At 48.3% G+C, this 14223-nt stretch overlaps 2 protein-coding genes across 2 annotated transcripts; both read right to left on the bottom strand.

Annotated features, from left to right (window-relative positions):
• Positions 1 to 205: 205 nt before the first annotated feature.
• On the bottom strand, positions 206 to 2763 carry LOC147004622 (uncharacterized). The gene is made up of 6 exons (XM_085837636.1): positions 2594 to 2763; positions 2299 to 2450; positions 1919 to 1977; positions 1462 to 1598; positions 518 to 581; positions 206 to 331 (listed from the first exon to the last, which is right to left on the bottom strand). Exons 1-6 carry the CDS (start codon positions 2761 to 2763, stop codon positions 206 to 208), a joined length of 708 nt encoding a protein of 235 aa, XP_085693762.1.
• Positions 2764 to 9272: 6509 nt separating this feature from the next.
• Positions 9273 to 13162, bottom strand: LOC147004621 (doublesex- and mab-3-related transcription factor C1-like). Its single transcript, XM_085837635.1, has 6 exons — positions 13082 to 13162; positions 12720 to 12778; positions 12190 to 12326; positions 10920 to 10986; positions 10523 to 10757; positions 9273 to 9530 (listed from the first exon to the last, which is right to left on the bottom strand). Exons 1-6 carry the CDS (start codon positions 13143 to 13145, stop codon positions 9514 to 9516), a joined length of 579 nt encoding a protein of 192 aa, XP_085693761.1. The 5' UTR covers positions 13146 to 13162; the 3' UTR covers positions 9273 to 9513.
• Between the last annotated feature and the right edge of the window lie 1061 nt (positions 13163 to 14223).

Below are 14223 nucleotides of genomic sequence, written 5' to 3'. Positions count from 1 at the left end.
CAAAAGTTGAGATGCTTAGCATTCTCTGAATAAACCTCCAAGGGCCCTCTCTGAAGTCAGCCTCAGAAGACTGGTGTACCCAGTCCCGAAGTCATTCCAAGCACAAAGTAGCCCCATGTACCAGGCCATGACCAACTTACCACAGAGCTTCCCATCTCCCAACTATCTCCATCCCTTGCTCCTTTCCAAGAAGCCAGCTACCTGTTTAGCTGTGGGTCTGGTGCCAGGTCCAAGAAGAGTTCTTTAGAGTCATCAGGGCCTCAGCAGCCTCCAGTATTTCCTGATACTCTAAGGTGGCTGGAACCGAGGCCTGGTCAGAGGTAGTGGAGCCCTGAAAAGAAACAGGTGTGAGGAGACCAGGAGCTGTGCATCCAACACCTCTTCTCTGAAACACAAAAGCCGCTCAGGACCCAGTGGCCTCCAGGTCCCACTCTCAGTGACCCGACAGTCTGCCCTACACATCAACTTAGCTCCTCCCACCCACGTTTCCAGAACCCTCCTGCTTCTCTGCAGGGACCTGTGACTCCAGTAGATGGTGGTGATCGGTGGAGGTACAAGGCAGGAGAACCGTACTTGAGCATCTGGAAACAAGAGGTAGTAAGGGAATTAAACACTTGGGTGGGTAGGTAGCATCTGATCTGCAGAGGGAGACTGACAGGGTTTTGCAATACCAGAAGGTGGGCATTCAAAGGACTGTGGAGACCTTAGACCCTGTGGCTTGAACATGCCCCTTGTCCCGCACAGTCTGTTTACCTTTGAACAACCCCCTCCCCCCAACACAACTTTCTTCCTAAGAAATTAATCCATACAAGCTTTTGTTTTTCTTTTTAATTCTCTCCCAGATATGCAGTGAAGAATGTATTGGGGTACCATGGGTGTCTGCATTTTAATATACTGCAAAGTCCCTAAAGAGATACGGTGGCCTTCCATTTCGAGGGACTGCTTCTTGCCAGCACTTTGCCAGGCCACCACGGATCATAAGGGACAAGGCCCGAGCACTTCTAGGAGACTTTCTTTGTTGGCCTCTGGACTTTGCTCTGGGCCTCCCTGGCCCTATCCACCATGACCCTAGGATTCATCAGGACCCTCCCATTGCACTCATCTGCTGTGTGTAGAGAAACAGTGCCCACGTGTTGAAGGCCCACTATGTGGCAGCAGGCCTTTGTGCTGGTGCTTTTAACAACGTGCCAGGTATAGAGTGCTCTTGCCAAAATGACCTCTAAAAAATGGATACTTGACAAAAATTAAGTTACGTGTACCAAGTCTCTGGAGTGGGAGCGGCCAAAGATGGAGAGGCCCTCTGTCCTTGCCCCTCAGTCTGACCTGCTGCCTTCTCCTTCCACCTCCCCTTGTCCTCCTTCCTCCCAACATCCCCCTCCTCCTGCTCCTATGCCAGTAAGTCCATGTCCGGACTCACAGAGCCATGAGACACAGTCAACTGCAAGGTCCCTTTCTACTCACGGGTTGGACACAGCAAAAGCCCCATGAAGATCCGTTGAAGGAAGAGCCACCAACTGCTGCTCTGGGGGCACTGACATGTAAGGCAGAGGTGAACGTGCTGGGGGCCAGCAATACACTTGAGACCCGTGGGCGCTCTCCTGAGGAGACAGAGAGCAAAGGTAGGGGATTGGCTTCCAGGCCGGCCCAGGATGAGAGGAGGGATGAGCAAATGCTAGTCTGATGGCAGGAATCTAGAATGTCAGGGCTCTGAAGACCTCTCCAGACCCCTCCCCTCCAGTCTTGGGCTCAACTGCTGCTGAGAAGACTTAGGCTCAAGAGGAAGTGCCATTTGCCAATGTCAGCACAAGGCAATGCACTGACCTGTCAGAGGCGAGAGCCCTGATTTGCAGACACAGTTAAAAGGGGTCTTGACTGTAACTGGTGGGAGCCTCCCACTCTAGCAACAGATTCTCCTCACCTCCTGGGGGCTTGCTGGAGGCAGGTCTTCAGGCTTGGACACAGGCTTCTCCTTTGCAGCTGTAAAAGACCAAGAATCCTTTCCCACTCGGCCGCTCAACAACCTCATCTGAAGACACTCAACACCATTCTGAGGACTTCCCACCTTAAACCTTTCTGAATGCACCCCTTCCCAGATCTCTGCCTCCTGCAAACAAGTGCTGTCTACCATTGATAGGATGCTTTGAGTTTTATTTTACCCCCTACCTGGGCCCACAGAGGTCCAGGCTACCCTGGCCCATGGTCCCACTGCAATTCTGTGGCAGAGCTGGTCACAGGGTTACTCATGCCCTGCTTCTCTCCAACCAAACTCAGGCTCCCTCCCCAGCCAGTGACACTCACGGCGACCTCTTCCTTTGGTAGGGGTCTTCTTGGCCTGATTGCAGGGTTTGCGGGGGAGAGTTGTTCTTGGTAGTTGAATATGGCGTCTCTTTCCGCGTGCACTATACCCCTTTTTCTCAGAACCCACAGCCAGCAGGGCCTCGCCATGGTCCCTTCAATAGGGGTTTGAAGGACTCCTGCTAATCATGTGCAAAGGGGACCTGACCCCCTCACCCTCCAGGACACCATACTCAAAAGGATGCAGCCCAACTGGGACACCAACAGACCCAGAGAGCAGGAAGAATGGGTTTCCAACCTGACTTGGGTCCTGGTGCCACAACTGTGGCCTCTGCCAGGGTGATTTGCACGTCCTCTGAGGATAGGTTCCATTGCAGGTGCTGCTGCTCCAGTCTTGTTCCCCATATTACATTCTGAGGTGGAGGTGGAGGCCCCGCAGGAAACAGCTACTTTGTCTTTTGGTCCCATGGTTCTTAGGCTGAGAGCAGAAACAACACTGTATCCCCATGGCCCTAAATAACTAAGTCTTCTTTCCTGAGCATGACAAAGGAATGAACCAAAACAAAGAACAAACAAACAAAAACCCAAACAAACAGAAACAAAACAATAAAACAGATACCAAACAAACAATAACAAAATAATAAAACAAAAACAAAATTAAAAAAAAAAACAAAAACCCAAGGAAACAAACAAAGCAAAAACAACCCCTTGCCGGACACCAAATAAAACAAGCAAGCAAACAAGCAAAGAAAACCATCTCTGGGAATGAGAATTTTCTCCAACATGATCACCACCAGCATCAGTTTATCCTCTCCTGGTTTTCTTCTGCCTGCATCTCCCATTTGTACTCACATAGTCTCAGGCTTCCTCCTGTTGTCTCAATCACCCAGCACCTCCCACCAACCAGGTCTTGGCACCAGCTCCATTACCCAATCGATCTGCTCACACTCACTCCACACATCCCATTTCCAGGAGGAATACACCAGCATCCTCAAGCCTGCCTGGACAATCACGAGAAAGCCTGGACACTGGAAGACAACCTTCTTCCTCGTGCCTCGCATTCTTTCACTCCCCACATGGGAAAAAATCATATGCACCAAGCACTCAGTAGTCTCACGGACACCCGGTGCTCAGTTTGTCCTTTCACCCTTCATTCAAGTTTTCCTCACACCACAGACTTAATTATTCCCTTGCTCTGCCTTTCCACCGATTTCCTTTGTGTTCCCTACCCGCTAGCCTCCCCTCCCCACCCAGGAAACCATATTGTTCTTCTGAAGGCAGTGGATACTGGAATCATACCTAAAAACCTTCTACCCGGGAACCTGGGGTAGGGAGACCACAACTGAGGCCAACAGGGGCTAACTAGTGACAAGATGGGCTTCCGACAAGCAGTTTGCTCATGAGATCCATCCAGATTTCTCTCAGTCATCTTTTTTTAATATTTCAGATTTTCACTCTTCTTCTTCTTCTACCGTTTCCTCCCTTCCCAGCTTTCTACACCTGACAGATATTTGTTGACACCCATGTGGAATGGTGGCCCCTGACCTAGCCCAAAGACAGACTATCCTGTGGACTCAGCTTTCTGTCGCCTCACATGGCCCTTTTCTTTCATCCAACCCCCACATCTACTCCCCAGTTGTCCACCCATCTTCCAGAGTCATCGCAACCCTGTGACTGTTGGCCCTGGGACAGGGATGGCTCCCTGGTCCTTCTCACCCTCTACCTGCCTCATCTGCTCTCTGGCAAGGCCCAGACCCAGACCCGCAGGCAGCAGTGAGATGGTTGCTCCCTGAAGGGGCCGGGGCAGGGCCCGCGGGGGCTGGACAGAGCCTGTGGAGGAGGCCGAAGTCCGGGGCAGGCTCGACATGGCCTCCTCTGTCCCGTTTCCTATCACCAGTGGGCTTTGCTTGAAGAGGCCTGGAAATGAAGGAATCAGACACTGGAGCAGGACAGAGGGAAGGAGAAAGGCTCAGGAGAAGATGGAGGTCACCTTCCTCGCGCCACCAGGGGTCAGTTACCCAGGACTCCAGCCCTTCAGAGTCAGCCCCGGAGCTGAGCCTCAAAAGAAGCAGTGGGCAGGCGGGCAGGCGGCAGGGGGGCAGGCGGGCAGGCAGGCAGGAGGGCGGGAGGGCGATTCTGCTGCTCTGGGCTCCTTGGGCCTGGGCCTTGGACTCCACTTCCTGCTTTCCTCAGAGGCTGTGAGCTTCCTTAGCTCGGCCCTCAGAAGGGAGTCCCTGGTGGCTGCTCTGAGACCACTTCCGCCTGTGCTGTGTCCTGGCTCCTGGAGGGAGGCCTTTCCTGTCTACTGGTGCTCACTCAAATGGTCCTACCCGCACTGAGGGACAGACTGAGCTTTGGACCCTCCCGTGGTGGTTCCGCAACCGGCCTCCATTTGGAGGCGACATGGTGTGGGGTTCGGGGTGCAGGGTGCACACACTCTCACCTACATCTAATTGCTAGGCGCTTATGTGTCCTTTCAGAATCAAGCTATATGGAAACCAGTTCAGCACGAACCACCCTCCATCCTCACATAGTGTTGTCTCATTCAGGAGCCATCTTAAAACCCAAAGAACACTTGCCAATGTCTGGGAACTATGTGTTCCATCTTGTTGGCTCTGACCTTTCTTTTCTATCTCAGGAATAAAACGTCCCTCACTTTCTCTCACAACTCTATGTTCCGTTATTTTATTTTTCTTTCCTTATTTATTGATTTATTATTTTCTATTTTTAATCTTTATTTTTGTCACTCCAAAGCAAGATGGACATGATGTCTGCTAGGAAATAAGTGGGGGCAGCAAAATTGGCCAGGTACCCTCATAGACCCCACAGTATAGAGACAAGTTACTGTTGGGGGTGAGCCTCCATATACTCTCTCCTTGTGCCTGACATCCTGCATTGCTAGATACTACTATATTTATTCAATTACGGAGTAAGCTATTACTATCATTATGTCTCACTTTACTGGTAAGAAAATCAAAGCCTGGGTATCAAATAGGACTTATGCTTAGATGCTCAGTCTAGCCATTCTCTACCGTTCAGAAGGGTCAGGCAGGCATTCTAGGAAGTGTGTCAGCACTGGCACTTATTACAGAGTGATGCTTGTTTCATGTTCTGCAAATCAACTTTCAGGTGTAGAGGTGAGGAAGATGGCAGTGCTCCCCATCTCCTTCTAAAGTGCCCAAGTTCCTTTTTAGTAAAATCCGTGTCATCTAAGTTAGAGTCACAGGAAAACATGTTTCCTTAAAAGCATACCCACGGGATACTTTGTCTACAACAGTACTGGATCCTTGACACTTATACACCTGGCATGTCCTCTAATAAGTGCAGGCATTTATGTCTGGAACAACCTTTCCTCATTTCCTGGGGTTGGAAGCAGAACCATGTCAAGTACCTAAAATGCATTTTTCCCCTTAAGTATACCTACATTTACTTGCAGATGTCTCCTCAAATTCATTGAGTCCCAACTGGTCTGGGGGTGGGGTTCTGTAGCTAAAGCACTTGAAAAGCAAGTAGGAGGATGTAAGTTTAACCACCTATATGCCACAGGACAAACAGGGCCTGGTGGCACAGGCTTCTAACTGCAGAACAGCTAATCTCTATTCCCCTTTGCCTGATTTTGTTTTGGTTTTGGGGGGGCACTCTACGTTTGTGCTATTAATTTATGTTTAGTGAACTTTTCTATAGGATATACAGTGAATATATAGCTCCTTCCAGTTAGTGAAAGTACAAACAGTCCCTCAGAATGTGCAGTGGTACGTCTGTAACTTCAAATATGCACACATTCAGGACATTTAGTGGGACATGGCATCAGCACTGAATGCATACAGAGTTTTGGGACCCATGTCCTTCACACCTTCCTAAATCCTTCTCTGAAAAACAGAACTTCTTTCTTTTTTTCTTTTTCACTCTGTTTTTATTTCTAAAGTCAACAGCATTGAGTATTCCCAGGCAGTCTCCCATTCAAGTAATGACCAGACCCTCCTCTGATCAGATAGATTGAGCACATTTAGCCTAGGACTGTAAGCACATTTGTAAACAGAACTCATTCATTTGTTTTCAGTTTCACGTACATATATAATATGATCCATTACCGGATACATGGTCTGGAAATATCTCCCTCTAGTGTAGACCTTGTCATGGCTCCTGGTTGATTATTCTCTTACTCACAATGGTACAGGATGCTCAGATTCAACTATGCAGGCCTCTAACTGTTGCTGGCATCCAAACCCACCATTGTATATTCAAATGCTGTTGCAGCAGCTATTTCACCTGTCCATTTCTATCCTTGTACATTTTTATGATACCTGACACTGGGTAATTTGTGAATTAAAGACATTTATTTGGGCTTATGTCCAGGAGTCTGAAAGACAGAGCTTGGGCGGCAACCTCTAGTTGGGGGCTGCTGCCACATTTGAAACACTTAAGAATGCAATCACAAAGGGACACAGATAGAAGGCACAAGGGCTCCTTTCCCAGCAACCCACCTATGATAAGATTGCCTATTTCTTTCTCCTCTCAAAGAGCAATAATACAAGAGGCCCAGAGCTTCAGAACCAAAAAAGAACAAACAAACAAAAAAACAGGACTGGAAGCCACCCCCATGCCCCAAAAAAGAGGCAGGCCCCAAGGGGGAGACAATAGCATGAGAAAGAACCTCAGGCTGGAGACTCTAGGTGACCTTGCTTTCCTTACTGTGGGCAGCACTAGCTCTACATTGTTTCAGAGCATCAGTAGAGGACTGAAGATTTAGGGCAAAACCATCTGATAAGGTGGGGGTGGGGAAGTGGGGCACCTTCCCCTCCCCAGGCTCACTGGGGAAGTCTTGGCAGGGCCAGGGCAGGTCATGTTAGAGAGGCATCTCAAGGGCTGGTGCACTTACCACCACACAGGTGGACTGTGAAGCATTGCCCACAGCACCCATGCCCCAGGGATTTTGCATTGGTACCTCTGATGTCTAATGCCACAAGCTTATTTGGGCCACACCAGTCCAGCACAGTTCCTCAAACAAGGTATTACTACTACATGTTGTGGTAGGCCGTGTGACCACAACTGAAGACAGGATTCCTTGGTTTCTGTATAAGATGAGAATCATGAGGTTTGCCATGTGTTGGATGCTGTGTTACTCGCAGACAGTATCTTCTGATGGGCATTCTTGGTGAGTTCTGTTGCTGACTTCCTCTTTAGCTAGATTTGGGGGTTTGATTTTTTGGTAAGTTTGGTTTGCTTTGGTGTTGGGTTTTTTTTTTTCTCTGATCACCTTAGGTTCAGGAAGGTTTTGAGTCACCTCAGGGTCTGGTCTTCCTCTGATTAGGTGAATCCTGCTGGACAGGTTTCCCACCTGTCCTCTGGATACTTTCCTGGTCAGACCTGGCTCCTTGGGATTTCTGTATTTTAGGTTTCTCCTCTTTCTTAAAGCTTCAGAGGAGGCCATATACTTTCTCACATCTCACTTGGATGAGAGTCATCTTGCTTTATGCAAGATGTTTCCAGTAAAAGGATCCCCTACATTAATTTTTCGCAAGAAGCCAGGTCACATATGCAGGAATCAACTGGAGATGCAGCACCCTGAAACATCTACCATCTTAGAAGTTTAAAATGCTGTTGCCAGAGATAATTTCCCTCCCTATTTATGCATAGACTGGCATTTTTACTGGTTAATACACCATTCCGCAAATGGAGTCATTTCTGCTCATGGTCAAACAGTTCTTGCAGTCATTTTTGATGCTCATTGCCATATCATGACTTAAGAATTTCTGTTTCTTGGGTTTCTGTGGCTTTTTGCTTCTTTGTTTGTTGTTTTCATATTGTTGCTGTCCTTTCCTTACTCATTTCATAGAGGATGAAGCAGGTCTGGGTGTCGGTAGGAAGCAAGCTTCTTTTACATACCCTCCTCCTTTAAGCCAAGTTAGACGTAAAATTTTATTGGAAGATATGTATGTGTAAGGGCTAGCAGCTTCACAGGAACTTTGTAGAAGGTTCGATTTCTTTGATAGGACTGTATTTGTACATAAGATATGCGGTTCCTTCTAAAATGAGGTTGACACAGGGCTGTGTTGGATGTAAATAAATGGCTGCGAAAACACAGTGCCAAACAACTTCTAAGCTGTGGTCAAAATGTTTGCTGTTGTCACCCTAGAGTTGAAAAAATTTTGAGTTTGGTGGTGTATAGCAGGGATGTCTAGAATGATAATCAGTGTGCACATTGAAAACACAATGACATACATAGCTGTGCATTAGTGAAATGTGATTCGTGCCACCATATGATTAGAGTTGCAGAAGGCTACATCCTAAGAGCAAAAGCAAGGTGTGTTGCAAGTTTGCAACATACCCTCAGACCTGGTACTAACAACACTGAGGATGGGTTCCTAGATGCCTAGGACAGAATGATAGGCTTTCTTTCCAAGTCTCAATTGACTCTGCTCACGTAGTCAACACAGAAATGGCATGGCACAGGGAAAAGTCCTGTTTGGGGGTCTCACAGGCTCAAATGAGTAAGCAAGGAAGGGGGCCATGCACGTCCAACCAAGCCTTCTCTCCGAAATCTTCTGCTCTTGGTGCCTTAATAAGTAACACACTGAATAAATTATTAGCCAGTTTAGCGCCTGAGAAAGAAAAGCTCTCTCCCCAATACCTGTCCTACATTTTCAAAGAAGCAGCCCATACTTCTCAGTGCTTTACCACAGGGATACTTTATTCAGGCTCTCATGTACAGTATCCGAGGCACGGATGAGCATCCTGATGTATCTAAAGGTATTGTTAAACATAAGAATAGCCACATATGCAAACCATGATGACACAAAAAAAAATAAAAAAAATAGAGAAGAAAAGAAATGTTGCCTTAGGAATAAGCTCAGATACTTGTGAAGAGACGGCTCAAAATATGCTACGAGGTGCAGCCTTAATGACACCCAGAAAGATCAAAGTCTTCCAAAGGAATAAAATTAATGCAAGGTCGAGAGCCTACAGCCACAGTTAGAACATTTTCCTACCTCCTGCTAAGACCCTACAATGCAAAAGCATTGAGGAGGAGTTTCTGATTTTGGCCAGGAAGTACATTACAAGTTAAGAAACAGAAAAAACAGCAGGCAGTCCTCAGTGAGGCCACCGTTTTGGCTCTCTTAGTGACAGACTTGGGTGGGAACCTGCTGACCAGTTGTTGGTCAGTGAAGCTGAGCTTGTGGCCTGAGGTGACAAGGACAGGCAGAATAGCCTCAGTCTTCACTCTCCATCAGGACCTGCAGACAGAAATGCAAAGGCCACATTAGATCACAGATGTGTCCTTACATGGCTGGCGGGGGTAACATTGTGTAACAAGTCATCTAAGACCTTCATTATGACCAACGACCACACCTGATCGTACCTGGATTCCTTCTCTCTAATACTGGCTTCACCAACAGTCCCAGCCATAAGTCCCATTTGGTCAAGCCCAGGGTCCCTGAGGACTATGAAGTACTCTCTGCCTGGAGTAAGTTATTGTTTCACCCTGGCAGGCACCAGACATTCTGGCATAGCTTATATTCCCCACCGACCCAGATAGACCCCTGTGAGAAGCAAGTTTCCCAGCTCCACTCAGCATCCTTTGAACCAGGATATCCAGCCAGAGTGGCTTGTCACTCACACAGTGCTATTCCTTGGCTGTTTTTACTCTTGAGCCTTCTTTCCAGCCTCCCTAGCTATGAGATTCTCCCCATCAACTCACAAAGCCCTTCCTTGATGTACACCTGAGATCTCATGTATGCTTAAGCCTGGAAGGCTTAACCATTCCATGCCCACATGGAGAATGCCTTGAGCTGGTATGGAGATCTCCCTTCATCCCTGACCCTTTTGCCCCATGCTTCTCCTCTGAGGCCTTCTCAGGATGTTGAGGGCTGCTGCACACTTATGGATTGGGAATCATTGTATCTTGATCTATCCACTTATCTTTCACTTCATGTGCTGTCTACCCTCCAATGATACTTTGCCAACTCTAGGGCCTCACAGTCTCCTGAATTTAGGGTACTTAATGGCCCACTGCTGTTGAGCAAAAGCCTTGAAAGCTGAATATAGACTGAGCAGTCTCTGGTTGCTGCTTCCCAATCATACTGAAGAGCTGAAGGCTCTACCCTCAGAGAAGAGAAAACCACCAACTGCAATCACTCCTTTGTCAGCCCAAGCCTTCCTGTTTCCCCACCCTCTCCAGCACCCCACCCTTGCCCCCTGTTCCTCATTCAAGGATCCAGGTATGTACCTGGGGTGCTGCGAATCTCTTGCAGTGACTCAGGGGAGTTATGCAGAATCAGGAGAGCCTCAGCAGCATCCATGACCTTCTGCCAGTGTTCCTCAGCAGACGAGCTGGCCTGGTTGGAGGCGACTGGGCCCTGGGTGTAGACTTCAGGGACCTGGTTGGAAATGTTGTTGCTCTGGGAGCAGATGACAGGAACCTGGTTAGCAGTGCCAGGGTGCTGGGAAGAGATGTTGGAGTCCTGAAAAGTGATAGGACAATGAATTCTACCAAATCACACTCCCCTCCCCCAAGATAACAGACCCTTCATGACGCCCCCATTCCTTTCCAACAAACACCCATCTCTAAAGGTTCTTCTCTTTCCATCCCTTCCCTTCCAGAGACCTCGTCCCTGCTCATTTACCAGGACCTGTGCCAGCACAACAGGGGTGGCAGTGCTGGTATTGGGCTGCATCATCACATTAGGGAACCTGGAAAAGAGGAGAGGAGAAGCCAGGGTGTTAAACATTCTGGGTGGCCACAACTGCAAGTACTCATGGAGAGCCGGGGTCCCTGCAAGACCAGGCTCAGGGCATTTGAATATCTGCAGACTAGATGGCACTGGCCTTTTGTGTTTGGAACGGATCTTCCCCTGTTTCCACCTCTGTCTTCCTTCCAACCTCCTTCCATATTCCTTCTTGAGACACTACTTTCGAGAGTGACCTCTTTTCCCTGGGTACATGGAAGATGGCCAAGGGCTGCTGGAATGTGCAATGCACCAATAGAGAAGTGAAGCAGTCCTTTTCAGAGTCTGACTCTTGCCTCCACATTGCCACTGCCCACCAGTCATGAAGGATATGCGAAGCTCATGTGGCAGTAGACACATTCTCAGCTGGCCTGGAACAGTTCCCTGGGCCTCTGTGACCCTTCCGGTTGTGCCTCCAGATCTCAGCAGAACCTTTCCCCATGCCCATTCCCCTCAGCCTGGATCAATAGTCTCAATGTGTTTGAAAGCCAACTGTGTGGTCTATGCACTGTGCTTGTCCTCTTTAAAGCTCCTGGGCAGACTATTTTCCACACATTCACACAGTGAGTGAACACCTCAGAAAGATATCACCAAGTATGTCACACAGGAAATAGTAAATGTCGGAGGACTATGTCCTTGCAAGTTAGGCTGCAATGCTACTCTGTTGTTCCACCATGATTTGCCTTGCCTTGCCTTGCCTTGCCTTGCCTTGCCTTGCCTTGCCTTGCCTTGCCTTGCCTTGCCTTGCCTTGCCTTGCCTTGCCTTGCCTTGCCTTGCCTTGCCTTGCCTTGCCTTGCCTTGCCTTGCCTTCCCTTCCCTCCCCTCCCCTCCCCTCTCCTCTCCTTCCCTCCCCTCCGCTCCCCTCCTCTCTCCTCCCCTTTTCTCCTCCCTTCCCCTCCCCTCCCCTCTTCTCCCCTCCTGTCCTCTACTCTCCTCTCCTGTCCTGTCCTTTCCTTTCTTCCTTATTTTTTCCTTCCATCACTCATCCATCATTCTTTCTTTCCCTCCCCCTGCTTTAACAATCTGTCCCCTTCCACTATTCTTCCTTTTTCTTGCTGAAGTCCAGAGTTCTAAAGAACCAGGAACATGTGTGGACGCATAGGACCATAAGCAAGAGCTGGCTCCCAGGTCCTTTTTTTTTTTTTTTTTTTTTTTTTTTATACTCACAGGCAGGGAATAGTCACGGGCTGGCTGGGATTCCATGAGTAAGAAGGGGTCATTTGAAGGTTCAGAGTCACCGGAATACAGGACATATTAATGACTGTTATTGGCAAGCTCACCATCAGAGGCACTTGGAAGATTCCCTGAAAGGACAGACATCCCTGTAAAACATTAGATCTGACAACCCAGACAGAAAGTTGGAAATGTTTTAAGGTCATGAAAGCCATGAACCTCCACAGAGCTCTCTAAAACTTGGTGACCACAATCTCACTGCTTTGTTTGTTTGTTTGTTTGGTTGGTTGGTTGGTTGGTTGTTGCTGCTGTTTGTTTTTCTTTTTGGGGGATATTTTTCTTGTTGTTCTTTTCTGCATTTGGTGTTACTGAGGCCCAAATAGAAGTGAAGCCTTTCTCATGCCTTCAATGCAAGTACCAGACATGATTTTTGGTAGAATCTCAGAGTTGGGGACACAGTTAAAACTCTCCAGAAAATGACTGATGGCTTGGCACCTCTCCGTGTAGCAACTAATTTTCCTTACCTGTTGTTGACCTGTGTGAAGCAGGACTTCAGGCTGGTAAAGAGGATACAGGTGCTGATCTGTAAGAGACCATGCAGAGCTTGGCTGAAACTCCCTTCCCACCAGACTCTGCTGAAAGCACAGCTCCCATTTGAGGCCTCATGTCCCCGTCAATCTCTTTTCAATACCTCACACACAACATTCTGTTTTCTGTAAACAGGAGATACTTCTCGATGATGGGACCTCTTATACCTTTGACAGGTTAATGGGGAGGAAGGTTTGCCAAAGTTCAAGTGGAGATTCTGTGGTCCTAATGGTGACAGAAACCCTTGGGCTTACCACACTAGAATTGAGACCACACCTACCTGGCCAGACACACTCACCCATGACAGCTGAACTGGGGGGACACTGCTGGGCACTCAGAGGAGTGGTGGAGGCGTCAGTCATTCTTCTTGGACCTCAAGCCTGACACCTCTTTCTTGGTTTTCCCTGCTCTTCTCCCAAAACTTACAGTGCACAAGGCTCTACCAGATTCCCTAACAGAGGAGATTGAAGAACTCATGTTAGTCACACATATGAGAAGGTGGCTCTTGTAGGAAGATCTTGGCAGGAATGTGCTTCACCCCAATTGTTTATGATTCTCCCATGGGTGTGGCACTTTCAGAGCAAAGTACAGGTACCCTGAGACCAAGTTTACCCCCAACCCCACACTTGTCTTTGCTCATCTGGTTCCATACCCTCTATTCAAGTGGAGTGAGAATGCCAGGAGAAACAGATCATATCTGTCTTCAGGTTTCAAATGCCATGCTTGTAGAGTTAGGGGCGGTGACCAAAATGGCCACTGGAATTCCTTCCCCCAGTGTACTTACCCTACTGCCAGACACCTCTATCTCTAGTGCCTACAAGCCTCCTGTTGTCCTTCCGGTGCATTGACAAATTCACTTCTCTGGAACACTGCCTTCTCCTAAGGAGCTGCTCTCCAAAGCCCCACAGCAGTACAGCCTGATCCTGACTGTCCCTACTCACCATCACCTGCTCTTTCACTCACTCACTCACTCACTTGCTCACATCAAGCCCCCGGTGAGGAGCAGACAGGTGTCCCTGTATCTCCCTCAGCAATCGCCACACTCAGCTCTCTTGCATCATCCTGTGCTCTGGCAATGCCCAAGGCTAGTCCTGCTTTCTCTGTGAACTTCTACCTGGCGCCCTAATGTCCTGTATTCACAGACTGCCCCAGTGGAAGTGAATGAACTTAGTCGCTAGCTTCAGGAGAAACCATAAATCCCCATTCTAGCTGCATTAACTTTTATACTCAAGCCCAGGCTTAATCTTAATAATTCCGTTGATCCCCTGGGGAACTGCTAACCACTTGCTCCTTCTCTTACCATGCTGCCTTCTCCGAAGAAGCTTGGCCAATCCATGCCAGAAATACCAGTGCCTGGGAAGCTGAGGCAGGAGAGTGGTGAGGTGCACACCAGCTCATAGCTCTGGCATAGCCAGTAACCCATAATAACCACATCAAAGA

The sequence above is a fragment of the Mus caroli genome, unplaced genomic scaffold, assembly GCF_978045245.1.
Source record: "Mus caroli unplaced genomic scaffold, Mus_caroli_1 scaffold_5, whole genome shotgun sequence".
Taxonomy (NCBI): domain Eukaryota; kingdom Metazoa; phylum Chordata; class Mammalia; order Rodentia; family Muridae; genus Mus; species Mus caroli.
The sequence above is the reverse complement of the archived record's forward strand: the minus strand, read 5'-3'. Positions and strand labels throughout refer to the sequence as shown.

What these genes read in the sequence shown, in the direction of transcription:
- LOC147004622 (XM_085837636.1), bottom strand. Translation starts at nt 2,763, where the DNA reads ATGGGACCAAAAGACAAAGTAGCTGTTTCCTGCGGGGCCTCCACCTCC. An exon ending in GGCACCAGGACCCAAGTCAG is followed by an intron (nt 2,451 to 2,593) that starts GTTGGAAACCCA and finishes CCCCTATTGAAG; the next exon opens with GGACCATGGCGAGGCCCTGC. An exon ending in ACCATCTACTGGAGTCACAG is followed by an intron (nt 332 to 517) that starts GTCCCTGCAGAG and finishes GTTTCTTTTCAG; the next exon opens with GGCTCCACTACCTCTGACCA.
- LOC147004621 (XM_085837635.1), bottom strand. Translation starts at nt 13,145, where the DNA reads ATGACTGACGCCTCCACCACTCCTCTGAGTGCCCAGCAGTGTCCCCCC. An exon ending in CCCCAGTTCAGCTGTCATGG is followed by an intron (nt 12,779 to 13,081) that starts GTGAGTGTGTCT and finishes GGTCTCTTACAG; the next exon opens with ATCAGCACCTGTATCCTCTT. An exon ending in TTCACACAGGTCAACAACAG is followed by an intron (nt 12,327 to 12,719) that starts GTAAGGAAAATT and finishes CTGTCCTTTCAG; the next exon opens with GGAATCTTCCAAGTGCCTCT.